This window comes from Microcaecilia unicolor, chromosome 13 (genome assembly GCF_901765095.1).
Source record: "Microcaecilia unicolor chromosome 13, aMicUni1.1, whole genome shotgun sequence".
NCBI lineage: Eukaryota > Metazoa > Chordata > Amphibia > Gymnophiona > Siphonopidae > Microcaecilia > Microcaecilia unicolor.
The window spans coordinates 45,943,144-45,959,452 of NC_044043.1; the positions used below are offsets into that span (position 1 = coordinate 45,943,144).

Here is a 16,309-nt window from a genome sequence, read left to right on the forward strand (position 1 = left end):
ATCTCATGCATATTCATTGTGGGTATCCTGAAAACCTGATTGGCTTGGTGTGTCAAGACTAAGGACTGGGTTAAGAAACCCTGGCGTAGGGGAAGGAAATGTAAATTCCTGACATTCACTGATAAGTTAAAATAGCACATTATGACATGATAAACAGTAAAATGATAGGTCTGATTTTCAAAGCACATTTTGGGGCAATTGAAGAAGGGTTGGTGTATTTGTTAAGAGATCCCTTCTAGGACAAACGTTTGTTACTATTGGCCCTCAACATTAGGCTATCCTACAGTGAAAAATATTAGATTAAAATCAATAATAGAAAAATCATTTCCTTTTCATGAGGCACATCATTGGAATGCATTACCTATGAATATGAACACACAATCTTCTTATATGCAGTTCAGAAGATGTTAAAGACATTTATACTAATGTTAAGTTTGGGCCCGAATTAGCAATGATTTTCTTTTTTTTTTTTTTTAATTTTCTTACTGTTAGGACTTCACTTTTGTGAATCCTGTTAGAAACAATGGTCAATATATAAGACCCAGATAGAAAATAGAATAAAATAATACAACTCTTAAGGCTATGTTAGGAATAATGAGACAAGACTTTCAGAAATGCTTTCACTGAGCAAGTACATTCCCACTCTAACTAATAAGGGTAGGGTTAAAACTCTGGACAGCTGGATTTCAAGAATATGGGGAAAATGAAGACAAAAGGAAAAACCTGTATATTTTCTATCTTCTGCTTGGCCCTTTGCTTTGTGGCTCAGAAAATGAGGGGGTCCACCAGAGCTAGAGAAAGTTTAATTGCAAGCTGTGGCCTAAAACAACAAGAACCACAGAGCAGGAATCACTAAAGAGCTATAACCACTGTAAAAAATTAGCAAGCCATGAACCTAGTAGACTTGCAGCTCCTCTCAATGAGCAAAGTGTGGTACCGGAAGACTGGAGGGTGGCCAATGTAACGCCAATTTTTTTAAAAGGTTGCAGAGGAGATCCAGGAAATTATAAACCGATGAGTCTAACGTCGGTGCCGGGCAAAATGGTAGAGACTATTATTAAGAACAAAATTACAGAGCATATTCAAAAGCATGGATTAATGAGACAAAGTCAACATGGAATTAGTAAAGGGAAATCTTGCTTCACCAATCTACTACATTTCTTTGAAGGGGTGAACAAACATGTGGCTAAAGGTGAGCCGGTTGATATTGTGTATCTGGATTTTCAGACGGTGTTTGACAAAGTACCTCATGAAAGACTCCAGAGAAAATGCGAGAGTCATGGGATAGGAGGTAGTGTTCTATTGTGGATTAAAAACTGGTTAAAAGATAGAACACAGAGAGTAGGGTTAAATGGTCATTATTCTCAATGGAGAAAGGTAGTTAGTGGGGTTCCCCAGGGGTCTGTGCTGGGACCGCTGCTTTTTAACATATTTATAAATGACCTAGAGATGGGAGTAACTAGTGAGGTAATAAAATTTGCTATCACACAAAGTTATTCAAAGTCGTTAAATCGCAGGAGGATTGTGAAAAATTACAAGAGGACCTTACGAGACTGGGTGTCTAAAATGGCTGATGACGTTTAATGTGAGCAAGTGCAAAGTGATGCATGTGGGAAAGAGGAACCCGAATTATAGCTACATCATGCAAGGTTCCACGTTAGGAGTCACGGACCAAGAAAGGGATCTAGGTGTCGTCGTTGATGATACGTTGAAACCTTCTGCTCAGTGTGTGGTGGTGGTGGCTAAGAAAGCAAATAGAATGTTAGGTATTATTAGGAAAGGAATGGAAAACAAAAATGAGGATGTTATAATGCCTTTGTATTGCTCCATGGTGCCACCGCACCTCGAATATTGTGTTCAAATTCTGGTCGCAGTATCTCAAAAAAGATATAGTGAAATTAGAAAAGGAGCAGAGAAGGGCAACGAAAATGATAAAGGGGATGGGACGACTTCCCTATGAGGAAAGGCTAAAGTGGCTAGGGCTCTTCAGCTTGGAGAAAAGGCGGCTGAGGGGAGATATGATAGAGGTCTATAAAATAATGAATGGAGTTGAATGGGTAGATGTGAAGCGTCTGTTCACGCTTGCCAAAAAATACTAGGACTAGGGGGCATGCGATGAAGCTACAATGTAGTAAATTTAAAACGAATCGGAGAAAATGTTTCTTCACTCAACGTGTAATTAAACTCTGGAATTCGCTGCCAGAGAATGTGGTAAAAGTGGTTAGCTTAGCGGAGTTTAAAAAAGGTTTGGACGGCTTCCTAAAGGAAAAGTCCATAGACTGTTATTAAATGAACTAGGGGAAAAATTCACTATTTCTGGGATAAGCAGTATAAAATGTTTGTACTTTTTTGGGATCTTGCCAGGTATTTGTGATCTGGATTGGCCACTGTTGGAAACAGGATGCTGGGCTTGATGGACCTTTGGTCTTTCCCAGTATGGAAATACTTATGTACAAAGTACTTTGGGATTCTGATGTGCCAACGGAGGAACAGAAGATCCAGAAGCTAAGAGGCAGCAGAGATGCAGCCTCTAAGGAGCAGATGGAGCCAGAAACAAAGGCAGAGCTTTGGGACCCAACAACAGAGTGGAAGAGATGACCAGAACAGGCCTGAATGAGACTTGGAATATGGGGATGACATAACAGATACTACCATGTGAGGATTAGTATCCCAAATTATCTTACTGAACTACTTAGGAGAATCTTTCTGTTCTCTGAACAGTTATGCCTTGGGAGCATTAACAGCCCAACTGTTTAGATGCATGAACCTGCATATGTATGCATTAATACAACTTGTAAAGGGGAAATGGGACGATATACTGCCTTTCTGAGGTTTTTGCAACTACATTCAAAGCGGTTTACATATATTCAGGTACTTATTTTGTACCAGGGACAATGGAGGATTAAGTGACTTGCCCAGAGTCACAAGGAGCTGCAGTGGGAATCGAACTCAGTTCCCTAGGATCAAAGTCCACTGCAATAACCACTAGGCTACTCCTCCACTAGCTAACCCTGTTCAGTCACACTTTGTTTTTGGTTTTCCTGGAAGGAAAGGATGGAAATTTCTTCCACAAATGGGAGCATTAGTGGGACCAACAGAGCTTGCCTAAAGGAGGGTCTCCTGCCAGGCTGATCCAGGACCCAGGGACGCTCTAGTATGACGACTGAGAATGGAAGCATTACACAGCAAACCCTCTCTGAAGATAATGTAGTATTAGCATCAATGTAAGGAGGATCTCTCTCTAGCTGGATTGGAGCTCATCACTTGTACTAATCCATTTTTGGTACAAGCAACAGATGAATAAATAAAAAAACATTCTATTTAAAGTGAATTGAAGTTGATATTTTAAAGAATGGAATGTATGCGGACAGGAATAAGTTAGGATCACTATTCCCACTGCAGTTTGTTGTTTCATCTCCTTTGCATGTGCTACCCCCACCCCTAGTGATCAAAACAAGTAGCTTTTTGATCTGTGGGGGTTTCTCTTTTTGAGAAAGACAGTGCTACATTCTAGTGCTATACATCCATGCAGAAGACAGGCTACATTTTAATTCTGCTGAGTGGAACCATTTCTAAGAAGAGTTTGCTAACCTACTTTCCTAGAGACAGGCATCACTCCTATAGCCTTCACAACTTTGTTAACATCGCCAGGGCGCACCCGTACTTTTACTGATCAACAAATACTGTTTAAACCTCCTTTACTGCACTGTGAAAGCACAGCACAAAAGTCAGAGGACCTTTCTGAGTCTGTGTCAGCAGATAAGAGGAAGGTTGAGGTCTGACAACTTGCTGTCCCAATAGGACTGTGATGCACTCTGATGCAACTTGGTGCATGTTTCCAAAAATGGATTTTAAATAGTAGACTAAGAAGACTAACTTCAGCAAGTCAGAAGATTCTCTTTTCACAAAAGGAAACTGAAATCAATTAGCAGGTGGAAAGCTAACACACAGTACCAACATCATTCACAAAACACAAGTACTGCCTTATCTGAAGGGAAGGAAGACCAGAGTGAGTGTGCTTTTCCTTCCTCCTTCCTGCATTAACAGCAAGCAGGAAGAAGAGGGAGAATACTTTTTTTTTTTTTTACATCCCACTGGAGTTCATAGAGTATCAATGAAAAAACATAACTGTACAGCTCCCAACCATGTGGAAAAAAAAATAGAAAAAAATCTTTTTACAATAAGATGTTATATGGAAAGATAAAATGGATACAGTAAACACAATTTTAATCAAGATTTAAATATGTTTAAATAAGGAGGTAATGGTACAAGACAATATGATATGCATGCATTTGAAACAACTTGTAAAACTGAAGAATGTGTGCACGCACACCACTGACACTGCCCTCCAAAGTGATAGAAAAACAATTTTTAATCTTAAATAAAGCAAAAAAAAAAAAAAAGAAAAGTCTCAAAACATGGTAAAGCAAACAAAATGAAAATGTTAGTCTGTACAGCCCTACAAAACATTTGTATCCAGGACAGGGCTAATATTAAGGCGAATCCAGTGAGGAGGGACAAACCCCATCCCCTCCCCCTCCCTCCCTCCCCTTTCTCATAGAAGATTGAAACTGTAGGGAGGGTGGATCTGCAGGAGAAAAAGGAATGAGGTGTTTCGGAAATTTTAATGGCCCCAGTTCAATATCTGGGTGTGATCTATCCACTACTTGGAAGCACCAGCTCAGGATTCGTCAGAGTGTCTCGTGTCGCTAGATAGCACATGCTAGAAAATGGGTTAATTTTTGGGAACAATATGTAATCTAGTGCAACTGCTCTGGATTTACACTTTTTAATGACTATTGTGTCTTTTTTTGTTTGGCTATTTTAATTTTTAAGTAATCTCACTTACTGCACATAAGAAATGGTTGTAGAAATTCCAAATACACTTTTCCTTACTCATGACATCTGAATTAGGAAGAACACTGTTTGAGCTTCACAATCTATTTTCCCTGCACAGTATGAGAGGGTTTTTTTTTAAATTATTATTATTCAAGTAAGATTTTAAACTGAGAGAAGTGTTTCTGATCTCAAAGTCAAATGAGGCTCTAACATAACACCTAAAAAGCCTTTTTTGAATTTGACTAGCAGAAAGGGTACTTCAAGGTCAGGGGACACAGTAGAGGGTGATGAGATTTTGTCATCACCTTAGTATGCAAACAAAACCCATTTCTATAAAAAGAAAAAAAAAAAAAAACAAGTACAAAAAGTAGATTGTTCCACATATTCTGTCAGTGTGTTTCCTGGGACTGTTTAGCATTAAACAAGTTCAGTGACATAAAAACACATTTACGCTGGCCAGAAGCCCAGGGGAAGGAGGAGGAGGAGACACTTCTCAAAATGATCTTCAAATTTCAATTAAAATTTCATCTTCCATGGTGGATGCTCTTCTGCCTCCTCTTAGGTTGTTATGACAACTGCTCCGTGGGCCTCATCTGAATCTCACCAATCTGCAAAAGATACCAGAATTTATTTAGAATGGATGTGATTAGAACAAGTCCTGCCATTGTGCTCTGAGGCAAGTCTGACACCGACAGAGCATTAACTTTTTCAGTAAAAATATCTTGTTCTTGGCTTCATTGCTCTTCCTCACCCCCATTTAGTGCTCCTTTTACAAAGCTGTGCTACCATTAGCGAAACGCCTAATGCGAAGAAGCCCAAGGGCAATAGAATGGGTTTCTTCGCATTTAGCGTGCCGCTAATCAGTAGCGCAGCATTGTAAAAGGAGCCCTAAGTTTGTAAGGCTCCTTGGTATTGAAAATATGTTTTGAAATTTGCATTTATTTTACAGTTTTAGGGGCCCTTTTACCAAACAGCAGTAAAAAGTGGTCTTAGTGTGCCCATATGTGGGTCATTCCCACAAGCTAAGGCCATTTTTACTGTTGAGGTAAAATGGCCAAAATTCCTGTTTCTGGTATTAATGGCTATGCACTAATTTTGCTATTAGCACATGGCCATTAAAACAACTTAGTGCGTTGAGCCCTTACTGCCACCCATTATTTAGGCGGTAAGGGCTCATGTGCTAAGCACACGATGTAGTTGCACTAACCGATTAGTGCAGAACACCCCCAACAAACTCCCTGCACAAAAAAATAAATTTTAGGACATGCAAATGGCAAAATTGCCATGGGATGCCTCAACACACTCCATGGTATGACATTTTTTTGCCATGGTAAGCATGCATTGGTGCTTGCCACAGCTTTGTAAAAGGGTCCTTTAACCTTTGTTCCTGGATCCCTCAGATGGATCTTGCATTGATGCACATGCAGCACTAACATAAAGCACTATGATGCATTAAAAGAGGCAAGTACTTGACACACAGTCTGCCCAGTGCACAGAAGAGTTCCCTAGCTAGTCAACATTCCGAGGAAGAAGAGACCAAACTACCACCACTTCTGGAATGGCGAGCATCTAAAACACAGCTACCAGTCAGCGGCTGCTACTTACCTGTACATGAGGTGGGGCACCAAGAATGTACAACACAGAATTGGCTATGTCTTCAGCTTTCAGACACTGGGAGGGGGGAAAAAAAAAGTACAAATGATAGAAGCCAGAGGATGGGAGATTCATCTACACAAAAGTGAAAAACAGTTATTGTTTTAAAGATGACAAAAGAAAACAGGATGATCTTTTGCTTATGGTTTAGAGTTTAAAAAATAACATGTTCTGTGTTAACATTTTTTTTATGCAGAAAACAGCTAAGGGACAGAACAATTTGGCTACAGGCCAAAGGAATTTCTGTATACTTCATAACTGCATATCGAGAACATCAGTGGAGACATGATTGGCAGGCCACCTTATTAGTTCAGGTCAGGGAGCCTCCCCTCTGGCTCAGTGGTAAAGTCTGCTGATTGGGAATCCTGATGTTTATCCCGGGAGGAATTCTACAGAATTTCCCTCCTGTGCAGAATTCTACTCAGGCATAAATATCCGCTAGTCCCCCCTTCCCTCTGCCTCAGAGAACTTGCGACAAGAGGAGACGAACAGCTGCACGTCGGGTTGCGTCCTCCTCTGCCATCCTAGGCCCAACTGTTCCTCTGAATCATGTGGCTGTACAGAGTCCCAAGCAGTACAAATGAGCAGTCAGTTCCTGGATGGAAAAAAGGGGGGCTAGAGCCTGAGGAGGAAAAAAGGGGGGGGGGGGGGGGGGGGGGCAGGGAGGGTTTCAGGCCTGAGAAAGGCCTCAGGTATTATGATGGGGGAATTCTGTATAGTTTTTATTTATAAAATTTTGGGGCAGAATTCCCTCAAGAGTACAAATTGCAAACTCCAGTCCAGAAAAACATTCTGCCACAAAAAGCATGCATATGCATCCATGTAAATAAAACTTGCACAAAAAAAGAGGTTTAAAAATAAAATAAAAAAGAGATTTCTAGCCCTTACCCTGATGCTCTCATAAGTCGCAGCTGCTTTCTCTGGGTCATTATCATGAACTTTGAAAGCAAAGTTTGTTTCTACCAGTCCTGGAGATATACTCTGGAAAAGAAAAGGTCAAACCACTAAAATGATCATAGCCACCTTCTACCCCCACAACCCTTCATTTCACTAAAGAAAGCTTTTGCCAGGACCTGAAAGCAAAAAAAACAAGAGTATGTCTTACACTTAGGGTCTTGTAGGAAAGAGCATGAAAGAACGAGTGTACTGACATTATCCCAGCTTACAGAAAACTCAACAACAAGGGAGATGTTAAGACTATGGAGGTCATTTTTGAAGCATTGACACTTGTCAACAGTAGCATTTGCATGGTGCTGTTTGTGTGAATATAGTGTTTGGCATGACTTGAACAATTTGAGCATTTGACTATTCTTACCATATTCTGAAATTACAGATATCTTAAAAACGGATACTTGACCTCTGAAGCAGGCAAATTTCTTGCCGAAACACGGACCGTGTCAAGTCCATGGTATATGGCTTCTTAATAAATGTTTTCTTTTATGCAATCAAGCTCTGGAGATTTGCCCATTGGGGTGGCCTACACCCTTTCCCTACTCCTTCAGTTGTCCTGGCTTCTCTGTAAGGAATTTCTCCTTGTTTCATCTGGTGTTGCTATAACTGGATGCCACAATCTAAGCACCCACTTTATGTGGCTATTCTAGAAATTGTGTGTGAAATACAGCAGTTATGAAGCAACTTTTAGGTGCACTCACACCATGTAAATAGCAGGTATAAATGTGCAAGCCTAAATGCAGCGCTTATGTGCTTAACTTAAAGAATACTAGCGCTTATGCTTGTAACTGTAACATGCTTCCCCCCCCCCCCCCCCCCCCATCTCCTTGCATTTACACACTATGGAAGTTGCATGCTAACCTCTGAATTCTATACACGACACCCAAATTTGGGTGTGCTGTCGAGATTAACCAATTAATTTGCATGTAAAATGAGCCTTTAAAAAAAACACCAATTTATGGTGCCAATTATGTTAATTGGGACTCAATTTGCAAGTGCATCTGGTTGTGCACTATTCTATAAGGGCATGGTGCCTAACTCCCATAACATGAATCCCAAAAGGGGGTGTGGCCATAGGAGGGGTCTGGACTTGTCAGGGGTCTAACTTGGGCACCAGCATTTACATCATGTTTCTGAAGGATTAAGTCTGCTGCCCAAAGTTACATGTGGGAATCAGCGCCGATTTTTTTCGGCGCCATTTTTGAATGCTATTTATAGAATCCCCCTCTAAAATTACAGAATGCAGCTGAGCAATGTGCATAATACTTACACATGTAACTGTTATAGAATACTAGTACTTATGCACATAACTAACTTACATGCTCAACTGGTGCCCAACTCTAGGCAACCTGTTATAAAAGGAGGGGGTAATTACACGCATCTTCCAATACATTAAACAAAATAAAAATGTAAAACAATAAAATTGTAAAAATTCAAATAAAAAGGCAATAAATAAAAGCAGAAATCATAAAATAACTGTGGCCACAGCAACAAAATACCATAATCCTTGATAACGGATCTATTAAAATGAACCAAAAGCTTGGTGGAACAAATACTTTCAAATGCTTATGAAAAGACAATACAGCAGTTTTCAATCATAAATCCACCAGTAATGTGCTCCACAATAGAGGCACCACTACAGGAAAACTCTATTCCCTTTTTCACTTGCGTGCTTAAGGTTTTTGAAATTGGGTCACTAAGGCGTTGATATTTGCAATGATTTAACCGGGCAGGACAGGCTCCTGAACAGTTAAATCACAATGACTGGCCCTATTATTCACCTGTCCAACCGCATTCAAGTTGGGTCAAAGAGAAACAGAATGCATTGGTTAGGATATCTATCTATATATCTATATCCTGTATAATAATTTGCACCTCCAACGTTCCATTGTTGTCTGGCTGCCTGGGTTTGTAACATCTCATAACGTCAGCCAGCCTCCTGCGTTCCACTCCCCCTCACTGCCCCACCCTCGCGTCAAAATGTAATGACATCAGAGGGCGGAACACTGAGAGGGATGGAAACACTGTAGGCGAGCTGACGTCAGGATGTTACCAACGGAAGGGAAGCCAGCCAGGCCAGCCAGAAAACGATGAGGTACAAAAGGAGAGAGAATTGCAGCACATCGAGGGGAGGGAAGGCAGGGCAGAGCAGAATCGATGGACATGGATGGGAGGAGAGGACAGGAGAGAAGAGAATTTCAGGACATGGATGGGAGGGCAGGGAAGAGGAGAATCGCTGGACATGGAGGGGAGGGGATGGTGATGGGAAAGAAGGGAAGGATCGCTGGACATGGAGGGGAGGAGAGGAGAGGGCAGGGGAGAGACAAAAAAAATCGCTTACAAGAGAGCCTTCCTAGGGTCTGTTTCATTGTTGAGGGAAACGGGCTGGGTTCCACTCGTATATATATATATATATATATATATATATATATAATATATATATATATATAAAGCAGACACGCATGTTTGTTTGTCCATGTCCCCAACTCCTCTGGTCCACGAAGAGCTACAGCCGCCAAACCCAGCATGCAGACTCTACCCACCATTGCCGAGGTTACTATGTAGTTTGAAGCGATTTGGTTCACGGGGGCATTCAGGGGAGGGGGAGCAATACCTCCATCCATTAAATGAATTAGCTGCAGCGGAAAGTTCTATCTAGCTGACGAACTGCTTTCTTGCTTTTGCTAAGGCGACAAACTGCTTAGGACAGGGAGGGTGAGGGTTCAGAGACTAGTGGAGAGAAACATGGACAGCAGCTGTGCAATTGTCCCTCTCTCGCATTCTCTAATACCCTCTTCCCTAACAATTTCAGTACAAGGGAGGGTTGAGAGACTGGTGGGAACAGGGTAGGGAGAAAGTATTAGGGTCAGGCTGGGAAGTGTGTGTCTGTGCATGAATTCTTATCCCACCAGGGGAATACTCCTCGAAAAGGGTGGGGAAATGAATTTCAATATGGCCTTCAAAAGAAGGCTGTGTTTGACAGGAAAACAGTGAAAGGCAAAACGGCTAGATTGCTAGATTGAAGAAAAACAAACCCCACAACAACTAATCAAGAAAATCAACCTAAACAAATTGATCAGAAAAGAAAGTTAGTGTTAGGTAGGTATCCAGTCTCCACATTTCTGATTTAAGGGAGTATTAAACTCAATGTCACCCTTTCTCACACCACTCCCCTCAGCCACTCTCACACCCTTCCACTCACACCACCCATTCTAATACAGCACTCATCAAAACACCCCATCACACTCACCCGTTCTTACACCCCCTTTAGCAAAACAAACCCCATCACACACCCCAGAATAGCACACTCCCCCACTCAAAGTCACCCCTCAGTACTACACCCCCACAGACACTCACCAGTTCTCACAATCCCCAGAGTAGCACACTTCCACATACACTCACCCCTCAGCATAGTTATACAGTGTTATTACACACAAATGAACATTGCTTTTTTCAATTACAAAGTACTAACCTATTGCTGATCAACGCCAGTGGGGACAGCTAGTTAATTCTAAAGATCTACCCAAGTAGTCTACCAGCCAACCTGTATTGTTGCTTTAGTTATCCCCAAGTCTGTGCCCCACAGTACATTTGCTATTTTGTGCCATAAGAACTCTGGATTGTAAATTGATAGCGTAAGGCCCCCATGATGTACAATAGTCCCAAAGGGTCAACACTTTTAGTCCAAACTTTCTACATGGACATGCTGAACCTACAGAGGTCATCTGAAAAACCGGTTAGACTGCCACCTCAAGAAATGACAACTTTAAATTGCTACAATGGCTCTTACTCATCTCACCTGCGAGACCTGACAAGATTGTGAGCTCCTCACGGCAAGGACTGTCTCTATATCTAGTATTGCTATAGAAATGATCAGTCACAATATGGTCTAATCAGAAATGTCAGATGGAGCAGACATGTTCTTACGCTGCATGTAGTGATGCGATAACCACCTCCCCATCGTTGTGGTCCTTCACCAGGTCCATTTTTAAGGGCAACCAAAAAATACACTTGCACTGTATATCGTGTATGCAAAAACCTATATTATGCATATTGATGATATTCTACCACCTCATCTGTTTTGGGGAGGGGTGGGGGGAGAAAAGTCTACAAGCACAGGGGCTGAAAATTGTGATTGCTGCAACACTGGTTTAAAAAAACAAGCAAAACAATTGAAAGTCACTTACTGTGGCTCTTATGTGTGATTTGGCTTCTCTGAGCTCCTGCCTCAGACCCTCTGTTATTGCTGTGACAGTGAATTTGGTAGCGCTGTAGAAGTGCATGATGGATGTGGGAAGGATCCTGTGACCACTCATACTGCAGACAAAACCATCAAAGGAGAGAGAATGTGAAACACTGGAATAGCAACTGAGGGGGGGGGGGGGTGCAGCTCACAGCAAAATACACCAAGAAAAATACATATCTACAAAGCCTACGTGATGAGCAATGAGTATGCACCCTCCATGGAAATTTGGAGGCAAGACACAGCTGATAATGTTTAGTTTGTATTAAATCAGAAATGGGGGGGGGGGGGGGGGGATATTTGATGCAATTTTTTCCTCAATTTATTCTCAGGAATAGTTTCTGCTATATTTCATTCCTCCAAAATTAACTAAAAATGGGAATAATCCCTTCCTCCCCTTCTAATATAAAAATAGCAATGATTTCATTACTAACCTAAAATATTTAGCCATTATTTAACAACATTTGTGTCAAGTTCGTGAACTTCTCCTGAAAAAAACAGGAGTGAACTGCATTTGGGATTGTCCTCTGTAAAACAAGGTCAGCAGTCAAGGATTTTCCCCTAAGTTGCAATGGGTTTAAAGTCCATTGCTACCCAGTTTCTTGTGAGCACTTGTCTTTCACAGCAGGTATCTCTGTTGCTGGATGTCTTGGCACTCCTTGCCACCATTTGTTTACATTGCCAAATGTTCTGAGAAAATATTCTCAGGTCCCACCAAACCCACATAGCACATGGGCTCCCAGCTCTGTATATCTGGGACTCACTCAAACCCTTAAAAAAAAAAAAATCATAAGACTAGAGAGTGCAAGCTGATATCTGATCTTGGGCACTGGAGAGTGAATCAGAGTGGTGTTCATTTCAGCACAGTGATCATCAGGCATTCCCACATTGCTGAATGACGACATCAGCCAGCACCACACAACTATAAGACCCCCTGCAAAGGTTGCAATGCATGGCTTGCAGTTGTGTGCCTGAAGAGTCATGACCCAATGGGGCACACCCCCTTTACAGCTCCCTTTGAAGCCACTGAAGACTGAAATCTTTTTAGGAATGGAAGGTTGATTTCATTGATGCTTGAAGCTCCCCTTTAGATTTTGCTCACACCTTTTTCAGTGGTAGCTCAAGATAAGTTTTACATTCAGGAACTCTGGATATTTCTCTGTCCCAGGAAGGCTCACAATCTAAGTTTGTACCTGAGGCAATGGAGGGTTAAGTGACTTGGCCAAGATCACAAGGAGCAGCAGTGGGATTTGAACCGACCACCTCTGGATTGCAAGACCAGTGCTCTAACCACTAGGCCACTCCTCCACTCCTCTGTTTCTGATGGGTAAAAGGCAAGCCAAGTTGCAAATGAATAAGCTGCCTCATAAGTGTCCTATAGTCACTTTATAGCTCCAATGGGCAGTATACCTGTGGGGGTCAGGAATTAAAAAACACCTGCTCTATTGGAAGGGGACAGTCCTGAGGTTTTAATTACCAAGTCCTGACTCTCACCCGCACCACCAGCTACTTCCAGAAAGGGGGTTATCCTATTATCCAGCCCACTATAAAAAGATATGAAGGTATAGGCAGTGTTACTCTATAACCCTGATGACCAGCAACAGAGAAGAAAAAAAGGGAAAAAAATGCAGCATATCATAAAATTCCATTTGTGGAATTTCACAAATGGTTCTCAAAAGTAGGATGGGTGAACCTTTATTCAAAGGGAAAAATAACTAAAAGCCTCTTTTACAAAACCGCATTAGCGATTCCCGTGTGGCAAATGAGAGGAAGCCCATAGGAAACGAATGGGCTTCCTCTCATTTGCCGTGCCAGGTACCACTAGAATGGTTTAGTATAAGAGAACTTAAGTTTGTTTACGTTCATTTATATTGAATTGAATCTCTGGAGGCTTCTAATTTGTTCCCTAATTAAGGGTAATTTGTTTTGAAAACCAAATTAGAGTAGCTGGGAAAATTCCCTATGGGTAAATTTGCATTTTCTCTATTTTCCTATTTATAATTTAGTTTCTGCTAAGAAATGTAACACATCAAGAAAACATTCTTGAACTTGATCCTGCATCTCTCCTAAATATTCTTAGCACAGGGGGTTATTGCAGAATCAATTTAAGATCTTAGCTCGACTACTATTTTGGAGACCCCTATCCAGGAATCTAGCATGAGAACTTTTGTGGCTAGCTTCAAGGTATCAACTGATAATGAACTGGCTTGGGCAGCAAGCTTTAGAAACAGGTCCACACTCTTATGGTTTTCCTATATGATTTTTTCCTGGTGTTTCACCAACAGCCCAGGAGACTAGGAGGGAATTTCTCAAGTTGAGACCCAGAGCTTTGGCTGTGGGAATGACTTTCTTGAAGTTTTCTAAGGAACGTCTTGTTGGGTTTTAGGGAAAATTTGTTTTTTTGAATCCTATGCCGTTGTAGGAATTACATACTACGAGGAAAATACTTCCCAAGTCAGTAACTTCAGAGATGCAAATGCCAGAAGTTCAAATGGAGATTTCACAAGGGAAATGAGCTTCAAATTTAGGGGGTTTCTATAAAAGTTGCTTTATATGAAGTAGACATTTCATGTAACGATTCACCATATGCAATTATAATGCTAGAAAGTTATCCACCAAAGCACAATAAACCATCACACTGGAAATGTTCTCTAATAGAAGAGGTTTGAAAGCTAAGTCAGCATTGCAGTACCTATATCACTTATATCATCATAAGAGGACCTGGAATAATGTCAAGGCTTTTAGTAAAGCACCATATTGAAAATCTCTTCCACTTGAAAGCGTACATTCATCTAGTTAAAGGCTTCCAAGTAGCTATAGGAATGTCCTGGATGGGCTGTAGAATTTTGAAAACAGAACTAGAGAGTAGAGAATTGCATGGGGACAGAAATTTCACCCAGCCCCAATGAAATCTAACCCATACCCACCAAGATCCATTCCATCCCCTCCCATACCCACAGAATCAACACTATTATTTACTTGCTCACAGCCCTCTGTTTCCTCCCAACCCAAACCACCTCCCATGTTTTTTTGGATGGTATTCACTATTTATTTATTTGTGGCATTTATACCCCGCTCTTTCCCGCTCGATAGCAGGTTCAGTGCGGCTTACAAAGTATGGTACAAAGTATCACGGAGATAATACAGGTATGGAAACAATGTATCACAGAGATGACATAATTACATAGAGTAGGTTCAGTGCGGCTTACAAAGTATGGAACAAAGTATCACAGAGATGACATAATTACATAGAGTAGGTTCAGTGCAGCTTACAAAGTATGGAACAAAGTATCACAGAGATGACATAATTACATAGAGTAGGACAATAATAAGAGATGTGGGGGAAGGGATTGGAGTGTGGGTAATACTAGTGGTGTGGAATTATGTTTGAGAATTAGGACGGGTCATTTGGGTAGGCTTGTCTGAAGAGGTAAGTCTTCAGCAGTTTTCGGAAGGGTAGGTGTTCAGTGGTTTTTTGGATGTGTCGAGGTATGGCGTTCCAGAGTTGGCTGCCTATTACAAAGAAGTTGGATGCGTAGTAGGTTTTGTATTTGAGGCCTTTGCAGTTAGGAAGATGAAGATTGAGATATGTTCTAGAAGTTCTGCTCCAGTTCCTGGCTGGAAGATCGATCGGGTTGGACATGTAGCTTGGAGATTCGCCATTGAGGATCTTGTGGCTCATTGTGTGGGCTTTGAAGTTTATACGTTCCTTGATTGGGAGCCAGTGAAGTTTTTCACGAAGTGGTGTTGCGCTTTCGAATCGTGATTTGCCAAAAATGAGTCTTGCTGCTGTGTTTTGGGCAGTTTGGAGTTTTTTCATGATTTGGGCTTGGCATCCGATGAAGATGCTGTTGCAGTAGTCGGCATGGGTGAGCACTGTGGATTGTACTAGATTGCGGAAAGTTTTCTGTGGAAGGTATGGCTTCACTCTTTCAGTACCCACATCATGTTGAACATCTTCTTCGTCGTGGCTTTTGCACGAGTTTCTAAAGTTAGGTGTTTGTCTAAATGTTACTCCTAGGATTTTAGATTGTCAGATATTGGGATTGTAACGTCAGGGGTGATCAGGGGCGGTTGGGAGCTAAGTAGCGTGTTGTGATGAAAGGATTAGGCATTGAGTTTTTTCTTTATTCAGTTTCATCTTGAAAGCGTTGGCCCAGGATGCTAGGGTGTTCATGGCAGTGATTATTTTCTCCGAGATTTCTGTAAGAGTGGATTTGAAAGTGATGAATATTGTGACATCAGCATAGATGAAGGGATTTAGGCCAGATTTGGATAGGGATTTGGCCAGAGGAATCATCATGAGGTTGAAGAGGATTGGGGATAGGGGTGAGCCTTTGGGGACTCCGCATTTTGAGGACCATGCGGGCGATATTGATGAGGTTGATTTGACCTGATAAGATCTGGTGGTGATAAAGCTTTTTATCCAGTTAATGATGTTTCCGCCGATTCCTAGTTTGTCCAGTAATTTTGTAACGATGTCATGGTCTACCATGTCAAATGCACTGGACAGGTCGAACTGCAGAAGAAGTATTTTGTTGCCGATTGAAATTTCATGTTTGAACTTGGATACCAGAGTAAGTAGTACTGTTTCTGTGCTGTGCGCAGGTCAAAAACCCGATT

The 16,309-nt window shown here is 41.4% G+C and overlaps 1 protein-coding gene across 2 annotated transcripts in view; it reads right to left on the reverse strand.

Annotated features, from left to right (window-relative positions):
* Window positions 1-4,977: 4,977 nt before the first annotated feature.
* Window positions 4,978-16,309, reverse strand: part of DHRS11 (dehydrogenase/reductase 11) — a 125,420-nt gene continuing 114,088 nt past the window's right edge. For both annotated transcript variants that reach the window (XM_030186074.1, XM_030186073.1), the window contains exons 4-7: window positions 11,631-11,760; window positions 7,381-7,473; window positions 6,445-6,510; window positions 4,978-5,447 (exon numbers count right to left, since the gene is read on the reverse strand). In XM_030186074.1, the coding sequence (XP_030041934.1) occupies window positions 5,406-5,447; window positions 6,445-6,510; window positions 7,381-7,473; window positions 11,631-11,760 (331 nt within the window). In that variant the 3' untranslated portion in view covers window positions 4,978-5,405. The remainder of the gene's footprint in view (window positions 5,448-6,444; window positions 6,511-7,380; window positions 7,474-11,630; window positions 11,761-16,309) is intronic.